Below are 21,760 nucleotides of genomic sequence, written 5' to 3' on the forward strand. Positions count from 1 at the left end.
AAAATGCAGCTTGAATAATACGAACTCTGATCATTCCAATTTATAAATTTGCAATTACTCAAAAAGTTATGATTATCAAGAAATTTTTGTTCGATTCAATGCAAAAACAAAAACCAAGTGTAAATGTGAAATATTGAATTAATAAGACGAAATAACTAGATATTATCGAGAGACGATAAACGATTTGCAAATTTTCAATGATACCTTAGAAATATTTCTAAAGAACTAACATAATTTTCTGATAATCGGGCATAATTCCATTAATTTGAATGAAATTTGTCATTAATTTAGTTACCGAAGTATTGAAAAATCTTTCCATCATCACTGTACATATGCAAATATGTTAGTAAGAAATGTATCAAGTTCCAGGACAGAGATTGACGAAATTCTTCTAATGTAACCATTATGTTACCAAGTTTACCGTCGCCGTAACACATTGTGAGTAACTGTGGTCACTTCATGCATCTGATCACTCGTGCATCACTAATTGAGATAATATTATCTTATTGACTTTATGTCATCAGAACTGGGCCAGAAACTATGAAATCATTCGAAATTTATATCGAATTTCATCAAAGCTTCGTTTTTACCAATGATTTTAGCAGTATTTGTATTCCACGAATAAGAAATGTTCGTCACTGGAGTGTGTTAGAATATATAAATAAACTCCACGTTGATAAGAATCATTCATCAACGGTTAAGAGTTGTAACAACCACTACAATGAACTCTCTTTTGGTAAGTAATCGCAAAAATTTCAATGAACTGATTATTTCGATTATTTCAAAAGAAACTGAATGTAATTTCATTACAGGTAATTCTATCAGCTTTTATAGTAGCAGTCTTAGCTCTTCCCCATCATGATCATCATGTAAGTAATTTTTTTACTCGTCACATTTCCTCATCGATAACTCAATTTAAAGAATGAATATGTACCTACGTTTTGAAAAATACAATAGTAATATTAATCATTTAGAGTTTTCTCCCACTCAGAAAGTTCCATTTTTTAGACTCCAGCACATTACAAATTCGACTATGGTGTACAGGATCCACATACTCATGACGTGAAATCTCAATGGGAACATAGAGATGGAGACCACGTGAAAGGAGCCTACACTTTGAAAGAAGCTGATGGTACCACCAGGTTGGTGGAATACACTGCTGGACCTCATTCTGGATTTAACGCTGTTGTGAAGAGGATAGGCCATGCTCATCATCCAGCTCATTATGGTCATCATGAAAGTGCTCATCAAGGTGGACATGGAGGAGACAGTTTTGTTGGGGTGACACATTGGGGTTTCCAACATTAACTTTGATAGTGATCTATTTTTGTTATATTGTTGAATAAAAAATGTTGAAGAAGTAATTCCTCTTTTAATTTGCATTGAATACTGTGATTCGAAAAGTGCTGCGAGTTTCTTACAGAAAACAGTAATTACAAAGCCTTCGAAAAATGTATAAGGTACATCATTTATTGTCATCTACACCAATAGGTACGCCATAATTTATAAATGTCGATGAGTTTCAAAAATGCTTCTATAGATATCTCCAATTACATCCTCACAATATAATATAAGAATATATGCTATTCTCTAACATCTAAAGAGCTTTTGGTTTCGGTGACATCAATGAAATAACTTTGGAGACACTGTAACTTGATAGTTTCGTTGTCTATTACCTAATTTCCGTCGAAAATGAAAATCGATAGTATAAATAGGAGAAGTTGAGACAAAATCTGACAAGTGTCTAAAGTATACCTATACCTTTGATTTTAACCCTGACGTTCTGAGTATCAGGGCTTTAGATATATATTTTCGTCCAATTGGCTGTATCTTTCGGATTTTATGAAAATAGTCTCAATCGATTCAGTTGTGTCTATTCGGCGGGCTTATTATAAAAACTAATGAAAATACTAAGCGACAAAAAATTATTCATAAATAATAAAAATTTCAACATTAGCTTGGAAATATACCATATTTATTTTTTCTCAAAATAAAAAACACCTATCCAAACCTTCACTTTTCAGTTGAAAAATGACTCTACAAATGGAAATGGTCATCAATTAATGAATCAGTATCGTATCACTAGAATTAAAAATATCTCTTGTTCTCCCCACTTCATAGAGTTCTTGTGTACATATGAGGAATACATGAAATAAATTATCCAATAATACATCTTGTTAAACGTACAGTTCTTCTGTACATATAAGGAATATATAAATTAAATTATCCAATAATAGGTACATCAAAAAATAAATATAATAAATATAAACTCTTGTTACATGTTGAAAAAAAAATTAAAAAACTACGTGCTTAACTTGAATAGAGATCTAGTTCGATCTCTGATCGACTAACAGACTTTTTTCCATGTTTATGTTGTTGTTCTATCGTATGGATCAATATATAAAATGTCAACTCGAATATGTAAATCCACAAATTATTTAAAAATTTTGTTTGTTGTTAGATTTTTTTTCTCGTAGTTGTATCTAAAATAGGTTAAATGTCAAGTATTGTAGATATCATATACATAATATATAAGAAATACTGTAAATTTAACTGTGCAAAACCCACGCGCAACTTTAGTTTTAGTGGGATTTCAATGTTTATTTACATCTCAACTGTTCTTTTGTTATCTATGTAAAACATTTTTTTGGTGAATAAACTTATTATTATTATTATTATTATTATTATTATCTTGTGAAATGCACATGTTTTTTAACTGATTCTGAAAACAATATAGAGAGTGGCCATTTGAAAACGAAACAGACGAGATTACAGACGAAATAAAGTTTTTCGATAGAAATGCTCGGATAGGTCGATTTCTGTTTCGAGGGGGACAACTTAAGATGTAGGTTACGGACGCATAGCGCTTCAACCCTTGCTACTACAACCCTCACCCCCAAATTTTGAATAGGGAAGATGTGGTGAGTGATACCTCATTTGAAAGGTATTTTTATACTGATTTCAGCACAGTAATTGTTTTTTCATTTTATGCATTAGTTTTTGAAATATTCTTAACTAAGTATTTGAAAATGAAGTGGTTCCCCTCGAAACAGAAATCGACCTGTCCGAGCATTTCTATCGAAAAACTTTATTTCGTCTGTAATCTCGTCTGTTTCGTTTTCAAATGGCCACCCTGTATTATAATGCATTCAATAGACACTCTTGCGATAATTCGCTGTCGATAATTTTTAGAGATTCCATAAAAAAGGGTGTCTTCTGAAAAATTGAACAAAAGTTGCCAAAAACGATAAACTTCTATAATGGATACATATGACATGTCAAATCTGATATCTTTATTCCTTATATTTGGTTAATACAAAGATTGTAATGCAAAAATGTGAAGGAGTGCATGAATACAATTTTATACAATACACACTTTTTTGCCAGATATTTTGTTTATTTGAAGAGTCGGATTCTTCGGAAATGAACATTTCATCAAAAACATCATTCACGACTTAAGAAATTTCAATGAATTCTCATGTGAATGTAGATCATTTGAAGAGGACTATATAAAATAATGTTTGACTTTTTCAAGAAATCTGTAACTCTCCAGTATTCCTTCATCACAGTTGGGCACCATTATAATAAAACATATAGATAGTGTACAATTTTTTATTGACAAAATAATAACAAATTATATATTTTCAATACTCAAAGTTAATAACCCCAATGTGTTACTCCAACAAAGCTGTCTCCTCCATGTCCACTTTGATGGGCACCACCATGATGACCATAATGAGCTGGATGATGAGCATGACCTATTCTCTTCACAACAGCGTTAAATCCAGAATGAGGTCCAGCACTATATTCCACTAACCTAGTGGTACCATCGGCTTCTTTCAAGGTGTAGGCTCCTTTCACATGGTCTCCATCTCTATGTTCCCATTGAGATTTCACGTCATGAGTATGAGGATCATGTACTCCATAGTCGAATTTGTAATGGGCTGGTGTCTGAACAAACAAGAAGTGAATACAATATTCCAGTAACTGCATTCAAAATTGCACTTACATGGTGTTCCTCATGAGCAAAAACAGTCAAGCAGGCAACAGATAGGATAGCCTATAAAATAAAATTACACCTTCAATATACTCATTATGATATTGCATTCTACTCTATTTCATAACACATACTACATTCATAATATTAAACTCATATCATTTGAAGAATTAACTACAAATTTAGTAATTTTGTTTTGAGAATCTGTACTCACAATTGACTTGAACATGTTTCTTCTTCAAGTTGTGTTGAATGATAACTCAGAAAACCTAAATTCGACTTATATATCAGTAATTTTAATATTTCGATACAAAAACTCTGCCTAAACGCATAATCTCTACTCAACTTGAACAATAAATTTGCCGATGTTGCCTTTCACACTTACAATTATTTTGTCTTATTTGAAATAACATTGTGTTTTTGCATCCCAACTTTAATGAGGTATTTGGACCATAACGAGTTTAAACATCATTTAAAAATTCTCCTTTGACTGAAATATACATATAGATACAATATAATTTGGATTAGTTTTTCAAGCTTTTCTTCAAAATCTGAAGAAATATTTGATCTAGAATGCACATTCATGTACCACCGTAATATATTGTGAATAACTGTGGTCACTTTATGGATCTGATCACTCGTGCATCACCAATTGAGGTAACGGTAGTAACTCATTAGCACTATGTCAAATGAACTGGGCCAGAAACTACGAAATCATTCGAAAATTCGAATGAAATTTCGTCAACGTTTGGTTTCATCAATTATTTCTGTTCCTCATGAAATATACCTATCTGTGACTGTAAAATAATTTGATATATAAATTAACTCCAAATCGATTGTAATCATTCATCAGCAGTTACCAGTTGTAACAACCTCTACAATGAATTCTCTACTGGTTAGTCATAAAAAATTTTCAATACAAAGTTTAATTCAATTTTATCAAACAACTCAAATTTTCATTTTGATTCTTTCGAAAAAAATTAATACATCTAATTTTATTGCAGGTTTTTTTAGCCGCCTGTGTTGCAGCAGTTTTGGCCCTTCCTCATCATGAACATCATGTGAGTAATTTTTTTCTTGTTTCATCATCAATTATTTTTGAGAATTAACAATTCAAAACTTTTGTCATGATTTGAACCAGTATATCGACCAAAAATTGAATTTTCAAGTCATCCTAGAGTACGATTCATTTCAATATTCTATTGGTCAATAGCTCCTGACTTCATGTCAGTCCTTTTTTTTAGATATTCTGCATGGATTTGCAATATGCAATGGTTATGAAGCCACTATCAACACGAAATTTTGCACGAAACTTGTAATTTATAGTCTAGATATGCACGCAAAATTTCAACTAAATCGCTTTTGCAGTCTTCTGAACACAAGTTGAAAGTCTGAACTTGTCTCTTCTTAGTTAGTCTTCCAATTTTCAAAATATGTACTTCCGAAATTCAATCATTATGGAAAACAATTACCCAATTGATCTTCAGAGTGATGTCCCATGGAAAAAAAAATTAGCGTACCTATTTTCAACACAACGTCATGTATTACTTTGTTGAAGAAATTTTGTTCAGAATACGAAAAAGCTTATGATAAAAAAATATATATATATAAAATACCTACAGTTATATGACCTCAAAGAGTGCAATTGGTGAGTCATTGAGCGAGCGCTCTGAAGCACCTAACGTCACATCACTGTTTTCCTCATTTTTATAGATAATCAGAATTTTTTTTTTCTCTATAATAATATCAATTTTCAGGCTCCAGCCCATTATAAATTCGACTATGGTGTACATGATCCTCATACTCATGACGTGAAATCTCAATGGGAACATAGAGATGGAGACCACGTTAAAGGAGCTTACTCCTTGAAAGAAGCTGATGGTACCACCAGGTTGGTGGAATACACTGCTGGACCTCATTCTGGATTTAACGCTGTTGTGAAGAGAATAGGTCATGCTCATCATCCAGCTCATTATGGTCACCATGGTGGTGCTCATCATGGAGGACATGGAGGAGATAGCTTTGTTGGAGTGACCCATTGGGGTTTCCAACACTGATTCTGAAAATCATTTTGTTTTGTTGTATTATTGGATAAAGAAATTTGAGTTAATTGAGTATTTCTTCTTTGATCTTATATTCCTCCTTGAAAACCAATACAACAGTCTCAAATTCTTTAATTTTGAGCAATGTATTGTCTTAAACGACAAAGTTTGACTTGAAATATCTTCGAATTTATAAGTTTTCAACCATCGCAGAGACCTTTCATATAGCTATTTTACCTACTTTCATACATAAAGCGATATGTTCAAAGATTAATTAATCACGCGGATATGAAGTCTCAAATGAATTTTTTGTATTGGTAATTTTTTTTCAGAATCAATACTTGCATGTCTTTGATAAAATAAATCAACCATATTTTCTTTTTGTGAAATATTTTATTTTCAACTTATCAATTTTTATTATACTGGGAATATTCTCAAACAAGTTCTCGAATGATTTATCGATTGATGAATTAGTTATATTTTCATTTCATGTGATAATGAAACGTTGAAAATCGAATATTAATTTCAGTTAAAAAAAATGGTCATTCCAGTAAAAGTTTGGCAACTGTTACTCTCAGACAAAGTGATCCTGCTGGTATTATCTCTTCTTTGAAAGTTATTTCAAAGTAATTTTTTTGGATTTTGTATTATGGAGTTAATGCAGTTGCAACTCGAAGTTCTCCCCATGACCTCCACATTGGTCTATCCATGGTGACCATAAAAAAAAAGCTGGATGATATAAGCATGACTCTTCAGTCTTCACCACAGCGTTAAATCCAGAATGATGTCCGGGTATATTCTACCAACCTGATGGTACCATTAGCTTCAGCTTACACTAATTTTATCCCATTCTATAAAAAATACCAACACAAAACTTATTTGACACTTTTAGGTTGCACTTCACCAAATAAATTTTTGATTTATAGTTTCCAGAAAATGTATTTTATGTGAGAAATTGTCATAGAAGTTAATCGCGAATGAAAATCTTTCAATTCTATGGAGTCTAGTGCATTTTAATCGAACATAAACATAATATTTAGAACCTAATCTTTGAAAATGTAATTAACTTGAAAGTTTCTGAAATCTCTACATATTTCAGTGAAGAAAAGGGTTACTGTACCTATTCATAAAATGAAGAACTAGTTAATTTCCTCAAATGTAGTTATTCAAAGGTATATAATGAAACAAAACTATTTTCATAATTAACGTTGAAAATCCCGATGAATCGGACCAAACCTCGAGAAAGTTTGTTAAAGAAAAATGGATATTATATTGTGGTTATATTCGTTCTGTTAGAAATGATTTGATGCAAATGTAGAAATGAACTATTCATACATATTGTACAATTATTAAAGGTCTCAAAAAAAGATCTTTGAGACACCCATGTTCACTTCTTGCAATTCAGATTTATGATCCCGAATTTCAACAAAAACGAGTCTAAATGAGAAAATAGCTGAAATTTTAGATTATCGACTTCGTCAAAAACTCACAGCTCTCTATTTATCCAAATTTTTATTCCTCCTTAATGAAAAAACCTTTTTTAGATCAAACAACCGTAAACAACTATTTCAATCTAATGCAATGAATATAATAATCAAAGAAAATAATTCATGGTTATTTTTTCACATCTCCTCTGAAATATAATTCTTTAACTCAATGAGTTATAATATTGATTGATGATAATGAATATCTTATAATCAACATGTTCTCAGAGTTCAGAAATTATCTGGCAACGAATTGAAATCATGAACTTTTTCATATTTATTTATTCAACAGTATATAAAAAATTTGTTTGTCTCATTTAATGTAGGAAACCCCAATGAGTCACCCCAACAAAGCTGTCTCCTCCATGTCCACCATGATGAGCACCTCCATGATGACCATAATGAGCTGGGTGATGAGCATGGCCTATTCTCTTCACAACAGCGTTAAATCCAGAATGAGGTCCTGCAGTGTATTCCACCAACCTGGTGGTACCATCAGCTTCTTTCAAAGTGTAAGCTCCTTTCACGTGGTCCCCATCTCTATGTTCCCATTGAGATTTTACATCATGAGTATGTGGATCATGTACACCATAGTCGAATTTATAATGGGCTGGAGCCTAAACGAAAAAAAGTGAAGTAGTCTATCCTTTAGTCTTCTCAATTCTACACTTACATGTTTTTCCTCATGAGCCAAAACAGCCAGACAGGCGACAGAAAAAATAACCTGTAATAAAAAAATACACATTGAATATATGAAAGAATACAAATAATTTTATGTTATGGGGTTCATTCAACTCTACAACCAAATAATCAAAAATAAAATAAAATTATTCAAAATATGTGTATATTCTGATGATTAAATATTTATTTTTCAGTTCAAAAATATTGTCTTACAATCAACTTGAACATGTTTCTTCTCGAAGTGTAGATGAATGATAACTTGGCAAACCCAAAGAGTACCTACTTATATCAATAATTTCATATCAAAACTCACCCATAAGAAAATTTTATCGTTGCTCAATTTTACCGATACTGAATTCGGACAAATATACATAATCGATTATGTTACCTTTCACACTCTATCGGAATTATTTCTTTCAATTTCAAATAATATTGTTTTTGCGAATCTATTTCAAACAGAATGAAGTATCGGAACCGTAACGAGTTTCTTAATTAAAAAAAAAAAGATTTTAGTATTAATGCATAAATTTGATGATCTAAATTTACGTATCATATTTAGATGACTAGAATCATTGATCATTCATTGATTTGAGTTTATTGATCAATTCCAGAAAGTAGCTAACACATCGATTTACTGAATGAACAAAAAGACGATCATCATCGTTGAAATAACGATATTCATAAACTGAAATTTTATACACAAATTTCCTTGATGAAATAAAACAAAATAATTTCCACTAATTTAAGAATAGGGGAATAGTAAGTAAGGACCGAATCCATCAAAAATTTCATTGAAATTCTGACCCAAACTAATCTAATAGCTGAAGATGTTACACTAACTTGTATCACATAAGTAGCAAATAATCAGACAGATTATTTTTTTAAACATATTGCTTCCATCCTGAATGACTTTGGTTTCGCGTCTGTCGGCCTGTGTGACTGCACATCCTTGTAATAACTCTTATCCGATTTTAATAAAATATGGTATGGACAGTTAGTTTAGGCCGTTTTTGGTCCCATAAAAAAATCAGATAGAGGATGGGCGTAAAGCATATATATGAAATTTTATATCTCACGTTCTGTTAGTTCGAATTTGATGAATATCGGTATGAATGTCCAGATCGGGTATAGTGATCAGTTTATACATTATTTAATTGCGTCAGAAATATTTGGCATATCCTTAATTTCTCTAGGAGATATGTATTTTCCATCAATGTTTATTGATATGTTTTAAACATGTGTACTAGAACCTTGTTCCTAAATAAATTGAATCGGTGATAAATAACCCAACTCTCATCTATTAGTTCATGGCTTAGATGCTATTCGACGAAATCATTGGGTTTCTTCATAAACGAATGTAACATTTTACTATTGATTTGGAGAAATAGTAATATCTGCATCAAATTGACAAAACTAATTGTATTTAATTTTCATAATAATCCAAAGTGAAAAAGTAGAGTTGATAATCCAACAATCATGGACCGGCCACTAGGAGTGGTCAATATATCAACCACCCCACAAAAAAAATACAAATGAAAATCAACTATAAGTTATTTTTATCACTCCAGTTGTAATATAGTGTTATATTGCATTGAAGTTCATTGCTTTATCGGTGAAGAATTGTTTTGAGTCTAAAAGGGTAAGTGTGTTCATCTCATATTTTATATACTTGTGAGAAACCCCTCAGATCTGAGCAAGCCTAACCTAACCTAAACCTATTGCAAATACTTCACACTCATTTCATTCTCCTAGAGTATCCATCTTTGTTGTGAATTAAGTGTGGTCACTTGATGGAACTGACCACTCGTGCATCACTAAACATTGTAATTGTTACTTATTTACTTTGTCACCTGAACTGGGCCAGCTACGAAATAATTCTAATGAAATTTCGTCAGAGCTTGGTTTTTATCAATGATTTTTAGAACCATTCATTTCTCAATAATCAGAAATATCTATGATTGGAATATACTGAAACATATAAAATAAACTCGCATCAATTCAAATCATTCATTAACGATTAAGAGTTTGAACAGCTTCAATCATGAATTCCCTTCTAGTGAGTTAACGCAAAGTTTTCAAATGCTCCCAAAAAATTAATACATTTTATTTTATTATAGGTCATTTTAGCAGCTTGTGTTGCAGCAGTTTTGGCCTTCCCTCATCATGAACATCATGTGAGTATTTTTTTTTGTTTCATCATGAATTAGTCCTGGAGTGTGATATACATTGAAATATTATTCCAAAATTTTTGAATATCGTGAAATTTTCACAACATGAGATAATCTCCATCATAAAAATCTCAGAAACCTACCTAAAGAAATAATGGAATACTGAAAGAAAAATGTTCAGAGAACATGTTGTTGTCAATTCCATCCACAATTCGGGAAGTTTAACAAGTTGAAATATTTTATGCCCATTCCTTCTTCATTTCAGTAAATTGTTAAATAATTGATTTATTTATTCTGTACAATTATTAATGAAAATCACGAGAACATTCTCATCAAAAATTGAATAATATCAATTTTTAGGCTCCAGCCCATTATAAATTCGACTATGGCGTACATGATCCACATACTCATGATATAAAATCTCAATGGGAACATAGGGATGGAGATCACGTGAAAGGAGCTTACACCCTGAAAGAAGCTGATGGTACCACCAGGTTGGTGGAATACACTGCAGGACCTCATTCTGGATTTAACGCTGTTGTGAAGAGAATAGGTCATGCTCATCATCCAGCTCATTATGGTCATCATGGAGGTGCTCATCAAGGTGGACATGGAGGAGACAGCTTTGTTGGAGTGACTCATTGGGGTTTCCAACATTAAATGTATTATATATTATATTTTTATATACTGTTGAATAAAGAAATTTGAAAAAAGTTAATTATTTTTAGTTCATTATTCAATATCAATTAGATATTCATTAAAATCGATGTTTTAACTCATTATGTTATAGAATTATTCTCTCGAGAAGAAATAAATTATTGAACCATAAAATCTTTTCACTGCGTTGGATTAGAAGATATGTTTACGGCAGTATACCTATTGGTGTAACAAAAGTCTTTTCTTCAGGAAGAATACAAATCGAATTGAATGAATAAAACGAAAGTCATGAGTTTTTGCTCTAGTCAATAACCTATAAGTGAGGCTATTTTCTCATTTAGACTCATTTTCGTTAAAACCCTAAGGATCAAAAAACTGAAATGGAAGATGTGTTTCATAAGGATTTATTTTGAGACATTATTTTTTGTCAATATATAAATAATTTATTTCTAACAGAATAAACATAACCGCAATATAATAATCCTAATTTTTTTTCCAAAAATTTCCTCACATTAGTTAGTCAAGTAGCTACCACATGGTTTTTTGAAAGAAAATTTTTTTATTTGTACAGCAATTGTAATTATTTGTTATTTTTGTTGATAAGAAGCCTCATGGAGGTTGGAGGACCATTATTTTTGATCGTGTTTTCTTATTTGCCTTTAATTCTGAAAAAATTGTCCTTTAATTTCAAAAAGTTGAATTGAAACCAGAGGGAAAACCAACAAAAAAGTTGAAGAACTTTTTAAAAGTTTTCAGTATACATAGAGCTTTATGAATATCGAATGATTTTCAGAATGATTTGATAAACTGATGAACTTTATTTTATCATATTTGAATTATAAGGAAGCCATGAATTATTTTATTATCTTCATTTGTGTCTATATTTGTGATATAGACATATAAATCCCTATTTTTATTATCAAACATCACCTGAAAGTATCAAAGTATATTTGATATCCTAATTATTTACCTACAATCCTCAGAATCGCTCTTCGAACGATTGATCAGGAGAAATCAAACTTTGAGGCCTCTAGAGAATTCCATGAGAAAACAGAACAAAGCAAGTTTCTTCCATAGAAACGAGACTATTATCTCTTTAGACAATACCTTCCACAACTAAAATATTCTCTTATCAACTTAATCTAACGATTAATTATTTTTTGTTCAGATATTTTCGATGCAGTGGTATTTTCTTCTTTCAATGCTCTAAGATGAAAAAATTCTTATTTATTGTTCAAATTGAGCACACTTCTGTAAAATATTTTATGGATCATACTGCATATCAGAAGCAGCAGGAATTCCACTTAGTAGGTATGAAATAATATAAGTGATTATGGTGTTTAACATTCTTTATTACAAAGATAAAAACAAATCACATTACTATAACAATCAATGATGAAAACCCCAATGAGTAACTCCAACAAAACTGTCTCCTCCATGTCCACCTTGATGAGCTCCTCCATGATGACCATAATGAGCTGGGTGATGAGCATGTCCTATTCTCTTCACAACAGCGTTAAATCCAGAATGAGGTCCAGCAGTATATTCCACCAACCTGGTGGTACCATCAGCTTCTTTCAAGGTGTAAGCTCCTTTGACATGATCTCCATCTCTATGTTCCCATTGAGATTTCACGTCATGAGTATGTGGATCATGTACACCATAATCGAATTTGTAATGGGCTGGTGCCTAAGTACAAGAAAAATTGATAACAGTCTTCATTAAGTTAGGTACCTATATTGCAATTTATACTCACATGGTGTTCTTCATGGGCAAGAACTGCCAAACAGGCAACAGAAAAGATAGCCTATAAAATAAAATAACCTATTAAAATGACTGAAATCTGTGAGTTTTGAATCTGGATATTGAAGGCCTAATATGATAGTAGTTAAATCCTAACTTTTAAGTTAAATTAGGTTTTCATGTAGAAATTATTTGAAATTATGTATTTTAAAAATTCAATAATTTCTTTTCGTTCTGAAGATATACTCACAATAGACTTGAACATATTTCTTCTTGAAGTGTTGATAAATGATAACTAAACAAATCGCACGTTGACTTTTATATCAACAATTTCAATATTCTCATACAAAAACTTTATTATAAAAAAGTGATTGTTTCTCAAGTTGAGCAATAAATTTGTGAAGTGGAATTCGGATAAATTAATGAATAATCAATTGTGGTACCTACCTTTCATAATGTATCCAAATTATTCCCTATCACTGTTTCGTAAACATATTTTTCATGCAATCTCGAGTTCAATTTTTTTTATCCATCTCACAACAATAGTTTCAAAAATAGTAAGAAAATTAACCGAAATGATTCCAGAAAATTAGTTAGCTGGTATTAAACAGTTGTTTAAAATTATATTTCTTATGAAAATCCACTTTTTGGAAGAAATATAGTGTTCAAAGGCCTTCATATTATCTACAATATATTTATACAGGGTGAGTCAAAAATGTGTACCGAGCTTTTTGGGGTGTTAGTACCTACATTGAAAAATAAGTATTGATGATGAATAAATTGATGGTCCAAAATGCATATTGAGGGAGATATATCCTTCCAAAGTTGATAAAATCAAAAAAATTCCTCCGCATAACTTCCAAACGGTGAATGCCAGATTGAAATTCATGCATAAATTTATGTATTTTTTTATTGCACTTCTACATTTTTTATATTGTTATAAAGGGTGTTTTTAAAGGGAGAGTTCTGATTTTTTTTGGGACAACTTATATGGTTATCGATGAATCTCGCGATGCATGAATCTGCTTACATCATGTGACTACAAAAACTCAAATATCTCGAAAACGGTTCAGTTTTTTGTATTTGGATAAAAGTACCTTTTTCATGTAATTCTCTTTGTTCCATCAAATGCTTCTATTTTTTCACCAAAAGGAAGACAATAATATCACAAATGTAGAAGTGCAATAAAAAAATTAATTTCAACAATAGTTATATATAAAAGTGAATGTTGACGTGTTGTCCAACTCGGCCTAACGGCCTCGTCGGACAATTTCACGTCGAGTGCAATAAACAATTTTTGCACGAGTTGCATACAACATTTTTTCTACGTTCATGCAAAAAGCAAAAAATGATTTATTGAGGTGCGGCACTAGGTGTAGGAAAATGAAAAGCGTAACTTGAATACTTAATTATTAATATCGATTTGCATTGAAACAGGAACTAATACGTTACGAACAATTTAATTCAAACTTTATTTTTACCCTCAATGTTGAAAGTGAATGAACATTGGTGCAATTTTCATCTGATAAATATGTAGTGGGTTTGAACGTTTATGTTTGTCATGATGACAGCACTTTGAAGAAGAATGACAGATTAGTGCAATAAAAACTTTATTGCACTAGTGCAATAAAGAACTTCTTTTTCCACTAAATATAGTTCAATAAAGTTTTGCTTTCTGGATGAATGTAAAAAAAATACATTCATGCATGATTTTTCAATCTGGTTGTATTTACCGTTTAGAACTTATGCGGTGAATTTTTTTTTAATTTTATCAACTTTGGAAGGATATATCTCCCATATTTTTGGGCCATAAGTTTATTCATCAAACTATGCTTATTTTTCAATATACTATCACCCCCAGAAAGCTCGGTACACATTTTTGACTCAACCTGTATATAATGTTACATATTGATAAGAATTGATTTCATTGTTACAGAACGTATGTTTGCATGAAAATCAGTTTTTTAATTCACATTGGTGTAATTCAGCTAATGTTGGTTAAGTTATCAACCACACCAGCACTATAATGCAATGTAAATAACTGCGGTCACTTTTTATGCTTTGTTGATTCGATCGCTCGTGCATCACTAATAGAGGTGAAGGTAGAAGCTTATTGAGTTTATGCCTTCTGAACTGGGCCAGAAACTACGAAATAATTCGAAAATTCAAATAGAATTTCGTCAAAGCTTGGTTTTTACCATGATTTCGGTCACCATTTGTTCCTCACGAAATACTCGTATACTGGTGACAGGATAACTTATTGGGATATATAAGATAACCCTGCATCGATTTTAATCATTCTACAACAATCAATAGTTATACAAACTTCAGTAATGAACTCTCTTCTGGTAAGTTAAAATTAATATCTGAATCAACAATTATTGGTTGAATTGTACCTGAAGAAGGAAAATAAATTCCTGTTTTTTCAGGTAATTCTAGCCGGCTGTGCTGTGGCAGTATTAGCTGTTCCCCACCATGAACATCATGTGAGTCTATAATGTCTAAATTTATTTTAATCAGATTTCAAACAAATGTAGTATTTACATATATCAAAAAAAAGTTTTCGACTTTTTCAAACCAAAAATGGTGTAAAATAATAATAATTGTGGTCAAATTCATTATATTTCCAAGAGCTATTAGTTTTCAAGCATAGCTCTACTCAATCAATGGCTAGAATTCAATTGAGCAATCACGCAACGCATCCACTAAAACTCTTCTACTGAGATTTTATTTGTTGATTTTTATTCTCTATAATAAAAGAGAAATATATTTTAGGCACCAGCACATTACAAATTCGACTATGGTGTACATGATCCTCATACTCATGACGTGAAATCTCAATGGGAACATAGAGATGGAGATCACGTAAAAGGAGCTTACACCTTGAAAGAAGCTGATGGTACCACCAGGTTGGTGGAATACACTGCTGGACCTCATTCTGGATTTAACGCTGTTGTGAAGAGAATAGGTCATGCTCATCATCCAGCTCATTATGGTCATCATGGAGGTGCTCATCAAGGTGGACATGGAGGAGACAGCTTTGTTGGAGTGACTCATTGGGGTTTCCAACATTGATTTAAGCGATATAATTCGTAACCGATTTGTATATTTTGTTGATCATTTTGTTATTTCAATAATTGTATTATTTTTTTATCATTCATAAGGCAGGCTATTAAAAATATTGACTTCCACTATCTCTTTTTTCATGAAAAAAATTCTCCACATACTCAACATAAAATAATTTTCTAGTCTATGTTTACTCAAATAATGAAGATTGTACAAGCCTCTCGTTAAATTGAATCTTGTTGATTCAAATTCCAAAATATTTGAAGCATTTCAGTTTATGAAAATTATTACTGTTTATTTTTTCATAGAGTTGGTAATTGTAGAGAAAGAAAATCCTGCAGATTCCAAAAATTGATTGAATAAGCTAATTCTAAAAAGTTTCTAGTTCCAAATAGAATTTTAAATAATTCCTTTTTCAGCAACGATTCTACTGAAATCATTCAATTTACAATAGTGTGATGATAATACGAAGCATCAAAAAATCTGTAGAACATTTGTTACTATCTACTTCATCAATGTCGTATGAGAATTACAATGATATATAGTTAGCGAAATAGCTATTGCGAAAAAAATTTAACATAGAATAGTCATAAATAGTATATAAGGAATAAGGTGTCATCAATGGTGGGTACAACTCAAATAAATCAATTACAAATAATACAATTTGTAATTCCGTCAGTCCTGAACCGTGCTCATAATATCATAAATTATATCCATGCGTATCTATTGACTTTGATTTGAGATATATTTGGTTGTAATATTTACAAAATATTTCTTCAAATCTATCAGTTTAATCTACTTTCTATTACTCTTGAAAACTCGAACTAAAAAAACTTGAATCGTATTTTTTCAACTTCAGGTGCTTTCGCGATAAACGAAATGAAAGAAGGAATAATATCTAGGGATCTGGGTTCCGCTCTATTCTAGTAATTATAGATTTTCTACTTCCCATGCTACCTAGCTCAAAGGTAGTAGTTCTCGTATTTATAGGATGTAGACACTCATGACGAATTTGAAGAGGAATACAATGAATATAATTCCGGTTTCCTCAGAATTGTATAAAATCCAGGTGAGGGTGGGAATATAATTTCAATGCGTGAAATTGACAATAGATTTTTTTTATTCACTTTATCAATACCTACTACAAATTAATTGTGAAAATCTTTCAAAAAGAAAATACGTTTTCAACATCATCAGTCTTTTTTTATATTTCCCGTGCTCACACGAATTGATCTCTTATAATCAAACAATGTCGACAAAAACCAAAATTCATTCAAATCATTAAATTTCGAATGATACCCAAGAAAGATTGATAATATTGATAATTCAATGAATCGGACTTGTAACATGGATACACAAATCTATATTTTTTATTGAATGTTAGATATACGAACTACTAATGTTTTTTTCACGTTTTGAAACAAAAAATCAATTTTTTTCTCGAAATTGAGTCAGAATGATTCAGAGAAAGATCTATGAACGGAGATTTCAACTAGCGAGAAGATGAGAAACCTCTATCAACATTAGTGAGATATCTATAGCTGTAAGGTTTTAGGGTTTTCTTAACATTAAAATTGAAAATCATTGATATTTTTCATTAATTTATTAATCAATAAAATAAAATCTCGATGAAGAGCAATTGGCACAATTTTCAATTTGGTAGTCACAGCTGAATTTACTACATACAATACTGCTACGGTAAACTTCTAATACTAAAATTTAAAACTAATCAACAACTATATACAAAAAATATTTACAAAACTTTGATACATTCAAAGAGATTAGTCTTGCATTGAATAATGAAATTCAGACAATAATATTAATCGTTGGCTGCTTCAGAAATTCAAGAGAACTGTACTTACAATATACAAAAATTAAATAACACTTTCAGTAACATTTTATCTAAACTCTAAATTAACTTTGGCTTTGGGAACTGGCAACGAAGTAGTAACAATTTGAAGACGATTACTGTTGTCTCTGGTCCAAGAGGTCGTAGAGAGCAGATATGTACGTTTGCGCCATTTGGAGGGTTTCGTATTTTGACAACTGCCTGTCTTGCCCCAATTGAGGAAGGAAAGTCCTCAATCTATCGAAGGCCTGATTCAAATTCTGCATCCTCCTCCTCTCCCTGGCGTTTGCAGCTAATCTTCTTTTCCTCAAAACCACGGGAGTAACACGGCTCTTGCTTCGTTCAGATGGAGTTGGAGAAGTGCTTTGATAACCCTGCTCATGGTAGCTGTCGTAACTCGACGTCGAAGAAGTGGACCACTCAGTAACGTTCTGTTGGGGTCCCAACATGTAGAGGTAACTATAAGCGTCGGTAGATTCCATCGTCAACTTATACGATTTTTAAATTCGCGCACTTTAAAAACGAGTAGGTCGCTCGGGACAAGTTTCACTGAGGGACTTCGAACAAGAAATGTGGATTTCGGCTACCTGTTGACCCTTATATGGGGCAGGGTGCCCTCGTCACCCCTCAGGGTCCTGGGTTGAGGTACCGCCCCTATAGCGCGTGCCTTCTGTCCAATGGACGTCGAGGATTAGGGTCAGTAAATTTGTTTATTCCAATTACACCTCATGCCACATGACCAATTGGAAAACCTTTATTACCCTAACAGGATGAGGTATTTGTTGTACGCACGAGTTTTATTTTTTGTTATGTTGTTACCGAAACGACTATTATGTAAGTGGTCACTTTATTCAACCGATTCGGTGTGGCGGTCAGTGTGAATAGCTAAATAAGAGGATTGGATTCAATTGAGGCAGGTAGGTGAATTGGTTTTTTCTTACAATCGTCTGGATTTTTCAACTTTATTTCCGTTACAGCAATTTGTAGAGTATGTGAAAATTATTCGCTTGGTGTTTTGCAAATTTCTGGTTAGTGCAAAACACATACTAATTTTTGTCCTTTTGATTTTATTAAAAAAGTAACTCGACTGCTTTCAAGCAACAGTTTACTTCTTATAATTAATACCTAATCTATTAAAATCATATGAAACTACATATATTTTATACTTTCCAAGAAAACAGATTTTTTAAAACTCATTTTGAAATTCATATTTCACCTACCGAGAATCGAATAAGAAAATCTCTCATACCTACGCCGTCGGCAATTCAAAATCTTTTAGGGTAGAAATTATTCAGATAAAATTCTGTATGAAAATTGGATACGACTTAGATTTACCTAACAGTCTAGTTGAAAATTATATACATGCATTCAAATTGGTAAATATCAAAGTGTATCTTATTAAAACCGAAAAAAGGTAAGGGGTTATTTTGTGATGAAAATTAGAGTGGGTATTTGTTATAACATTTTTTGAAAAACCTCCCCCTGGAAAAGTTACACCACTCCAAACATTAACAAAAAAAAATTTCAAATATTAAAATTATATTGTCGATATTCGATAGGTTTTTATTGATTATTGTTCACTATTGTTTTAATTGTAAAAGGATTAGCCTACTAGAATCATAATTTGGTTGGATCTTTGTTCAATAAAATGCTATTTAACATGAGCTTGTAATAGATTTATGTTTTTCCCGTTTTCGGAAAAACTTGTAGAGATAAAATGTAAGTGAATGAATTTTTCCAGTCATGTTTTTTTAAAAAGAAAATTTTGATCCCAAAAAAAGTTGTAGCGAAAAATTATTTGGGTATTGACTATTTCAACCCCTTCTAAGCTTACTTCAGGGTTAAAAAAAATCCGAAATCTTTAGTTTTGTTGAGAAATAATTTTGACCAAGTTTTGTGTCTTTAGCTCAGCAAACATGGAATATGAAACAGAAAAACAATTTTTACATAATTTTCGGAAGGGTGTAACTTTTCCGGGGGAAAGTTTTCCAAAAAATTTTGTACCAAATACCCTCCTTCATTTTCTCCCATTTTTTCAGAAACACCCCTGTATGTAATCGAATTCGTTCATCAAAATTTTCGAAACAAAATATCATGAAATTGAGAATGAGCACAATTTCATTCTAAACCCTGAACTGAAAAGTTTTCATCTTCTCTTAGAGAACATCTTTTGAGTTGAAATTGATTTTTTTCACAATCATCTCTATGAGAATTTGCTGATAACTATATTTACTAACTACCTATTTTCGAAAGATGTGCTTAATTCCAAAAAGTGTATCTGCATATTCAATGAATTCATTAAAGATTTAGTGAGGACGATAAAAAAAATAGTAACGAAACATAATAAGCATTTTTGAAATTTTTTGTGCATTTGTTTGCATATGCTAATCTCGGAAGCTACTGAACTGATTTTATTACAGTTTTCACCAGGTATATATCAAGTTCAGTACGGAGCCATAGTTAGACTTTGTGTCATTGAAATCAGATCTAGGAGTAAGTGAAAATAATTTTTACCATTTATATAATGATCATCTTCCACTCAGACAAAAGTGCAAGCCCAAACTAGGCATCAATATTTGACTGAAAAATGACGAAAATGAAAAAAAAAATAAAAATAAAAAACATGCAATGCCATTATGGTCAAATGTAAGAAAACTAGGTATTCACCTATCGAAGTAAAAACAACTATATAGAACTAGAAGTCCTAAATATTTTCGACATGGGTACATAATATGTTTTTATGTCTTCCTAAGAAGTGATAGATCCGGATCTCCATCCCAATCACACTTCAACAAATTTCAAACGAAATATACCGATACCGAATGACTTCGAATTTCGGCAAAACTACTACTCGGAGATAATAATCAGTTCTTTCAAACCAAGAACTAAATTAAAGAGATAAGACCCATAGAACCTGTTACATCGTTAAAAAAAGCGCAGTCATGCAATATCCCTGAAATTTCGGAATCAACACTTCTGAAGGGAAATTCGATGATGTTCAATGCGTTTTTTTTTCGCTTCCCCTAATTTTGTGGTGGATTTTGTTCAACGAGGTATAATGTGAAAGCGCACACTCGATTAAAATCTCTACAAAGGAGTCAACATATGGTCCTTCTGATACAGGGGCTCTCAAGATTGGGTTATTAGTGATAATCATATTGAAAAGTTTAAAACGAAGTCATGTTGCGATATACGCACTAGATGGTTTTATGTAAAATTTACTTCATGAAGAAAGTGTAAATTTTTTTCTTTACCTGAATAAATTGTTGGTGAAAATAAAATCTGAACCTTTCTTTCTTAAGCATGATTACGTGAGGTGCCATCTATTGGCAGAGTTATGATCTATCCGTAATATGTTGTATAATTTTAGTGAAATTGTTTTTTGGTTTGTCTCATTTTTGTTTGTTCTCAAATTGATTTACTCTGGGATAACATCGAACTGTAAACATTTGGAATAGAATCAAAATTTTTCTGCTATTAAGTACCAAGATGTTCGAAATACCATCGTACCAAAAAGCTAGCAACAGCTATAATAAATATAAATATTCAACGGATTCGGTCCTTACTGCATTATCAAATTAAATAGAACAAAATAATTTGCACAGATATTTATGAAAATTGTTTTGCTGTATTTCAAATTTTTTTATTTTCATTCCTCACCTCAATATCTCATTAATCGGATTATGAAGCTCATTTCAGGTGAATATTTCTTGTAATTTCCGATTAAATTTTGATAGACTTGAGCAATTGAACTCAATCAGTAAAACATAAAATACAATATAGCCTACTACTATTTTTACCTTTCAACATTTGAACGCTCGATCGATTCCGAAGAAGAGGTTATAATATTTCTTAACAATGCCTAATTTTTCCTAATTTTGAGCCGATAAAGGTCTCAAAGGCTAACCTTGAATCCACTGATGACGAATCCATGGTCAATTTCAATTTCGTCCGGCCGTAAACACCATAACTCTGGGATGGAAAGGATTAGACGCTTCTAATTTTCAAGGTAGGTTCAGATCTTAAATACAGTCAAGTTCGTTGAATCCACCCGGGGTTTTGTAAATATAAAT

At 31.6% G+C, this 21,760-nt stretch overlaps 5 protein-coding genes and 1 long non-coding RNA gene across 6 annotated transcripts; 3 read left to right on the plus strand and 3 right to left on the minus strand.

Moving 5' to 3' along the window:
* Positions 1 to 653: 653 nt before the first annotated feature.
* LOC123676394 (cuticle protein 19-like) lies at positions 654 to 1,360 on the plus strand. Its single transcript, XM_045612273.1, has 3 exons — positions 654 to 736; positions 813 to 869; positions 1,009 to 1,360. The coding sequence occupies exons 1-3, from the start codon at positions 722 to 724 to the stop codon at positions 1,306 to 1,308; spliced, it is 372 nt and encodes a 123-aa protein (XP_045468229.1). The 5' UTR covers positions 654 to 721; the 3' UTR covers positions 1,309 to 1,360.
* Positions 1,361 to 3,657: 2,297 nt separating this feature from the next.
* LOC123676395 (cuticle protein 19-like) lies at positions 3,658 to 4,256 on the minus strand. Its single transcript, XM_045612274.1, has 3 exons — positions 4,212 to 4,256; positions 4,010 to 4,060; positions 3,658 to 3,951 (listed from the first exon to the last, which is right to left on the minus strand). The coding sequence occupies exons 1-3, from the start codon at positions 4,224 to 4,226 to the stop codon at positions 3,658 to 3,660; spliced, it is 360 nt and encodes a 119-aa protein (XP_045468230.1). The 5' UTR covers positions 4,227 to 4,256.
* A 602-nt stretch (positions 4,257 to 4,858) lies between these two features.
* Positions 4,859 to 6,054, plus strand: LOC123674450 (cuticle protein 19-like). Its single transcript, XM_045609293.1, has 3 exons — positions 4,859 to 4,892; positions 5,002 to 5,058; positions 5,755 to 6,054. The coding sequence occupies exons 1-3, from the start codon at positions 4,878 to 4,880 to the stop codon at positions 6,052 to 6,054; spliced, it is 372 nt and encodes a 123-aa protein (XP_045465249.1). The 5' UTR covers positions 4,859 to 4,877.
* Positions 6,055 to 8,056: 2,002 nt separating this feature from the next.
* Positions 8,057 to 9,110, minus strand: LOC123675509. Its single transcript, XR_006746780.1, has 3 exons — positions 9,045 to 9,110; positions 8,197 to 8,247; positions 8,057 to 8,140 (listed from the first exon to the last, which is right to left on the minus strand). It is a non-coding gene; the product is annotated as an uncharacterized LOC123675509 (long non-coding RNA).
* Positions 9,111 to 10,048: 938 nt separating this feature from the next.
* Positions 10,049 to 15,925, plus strand: LOC123674451 (adult-specific cuticular protein ACP-20-like). The gene is made up of 5 exons (XM_045609294.1): positions 10,049 to 10,260; positions 10,322 to 10,378; positions 10,733 to 11,029; positions 15,202 to 15,258; positions 15,548 to 15,925. The coding sequence occupies exons 1-5, from the start codon at positions 10,246 to 10,248 to the stop codon at positions 15,845 to 15,847; spliced, it is 726 nt and encodes a 241-aa protein (XP_045465250.1). The 5' UTR covers positions 10,049 to 10,245; the 3' UTR covers positions 15,848 to 15,925.
* A 1,564-nt stretch (positions 15,926 to 17,489) lies between these two features.
* LOC123675510 (protein atonal-like) lies at positions 17,490 to 18,618 on the minus strand. The gene has a single exon (XM_045610871.1). The coding sequence runs from the start codon at positions 18,167 to 18,169 to the stop codon at positions 17,804 to 17,806; it is 366 nt and encodes a 121-aa protein (XP_045466827.1). The 5' UTR covers positions 18,170 to 18,618; the 3' UTR covers positions 17,490 to 17,803.
* Positions 18,619 to 21,760: the final 3,142 nt, after the last annotated feature.

The sequence above is a fragment of the Harmonia axyridis genome, chromosome 3 (assembly GCF_914767665.1).
Source record: "Harmonia axyridis chromosome 3, icHarAxyr1.1, whole genome shotgun sequence".
NCBI lineage: Eukaryota > Metazoa > Arthropoda > Insecta > Coleoptera > Coccinellidae > Harmonia > Harmonia axyridis.

Bases quoted from the DNA above. Each gene is read 5' to 3' on its own strand.
- LOC123676394 (XM_045612273.1), top strand. The intron at 870-1,008 runs GTAAGTAATTTT...TCCATTTTTTAG, and splicing joins TTCCCCATCATGATCATCAT to ACTCCAGCACATTACAAATT.
- LOC123674451 (XM_045609294.1), top strand. The intron at 11,030-15,201 runs TAAATGTATTAT...CTGTTTTTTCAG, and splicing joins CTCATTGGGGTTTCCAACAT to GTAATTCTAGCCGGCTGTGC. The intron at 15,259-15,547 runs GTGAGTCTATAA...AATATATTTTAG, and splicing joins TTCCCCACCATGAACATCAT to GCACCAGCACATTACAAATT.
- LOC123675510 (XM_045610871.1), bottom strand. From the start codon at position 18,169: ATGGAATCTACCGACGCTTATAGTTACCTCTACATGTTGGGACCCCAA.
- LOC123676395 (XM_045612274.1), bottom strand. The intron at 3,952-4,009 runs GTAAGTGCAATT...TTGTTTGTTCAG, and splicing joins TTGCTCATGAGGAACACCAT to ACACCAGCCCATTACAAATT.
- LOC123674450 (XM_045609293.1), top strand. The intron at 5,059-5,754 runs GTGAGTAATTTT...ATCAATTTTCAG, and splicing joins TTCCTCATCATGAACATCAT to GCTCCAGCCCATTATAAATT.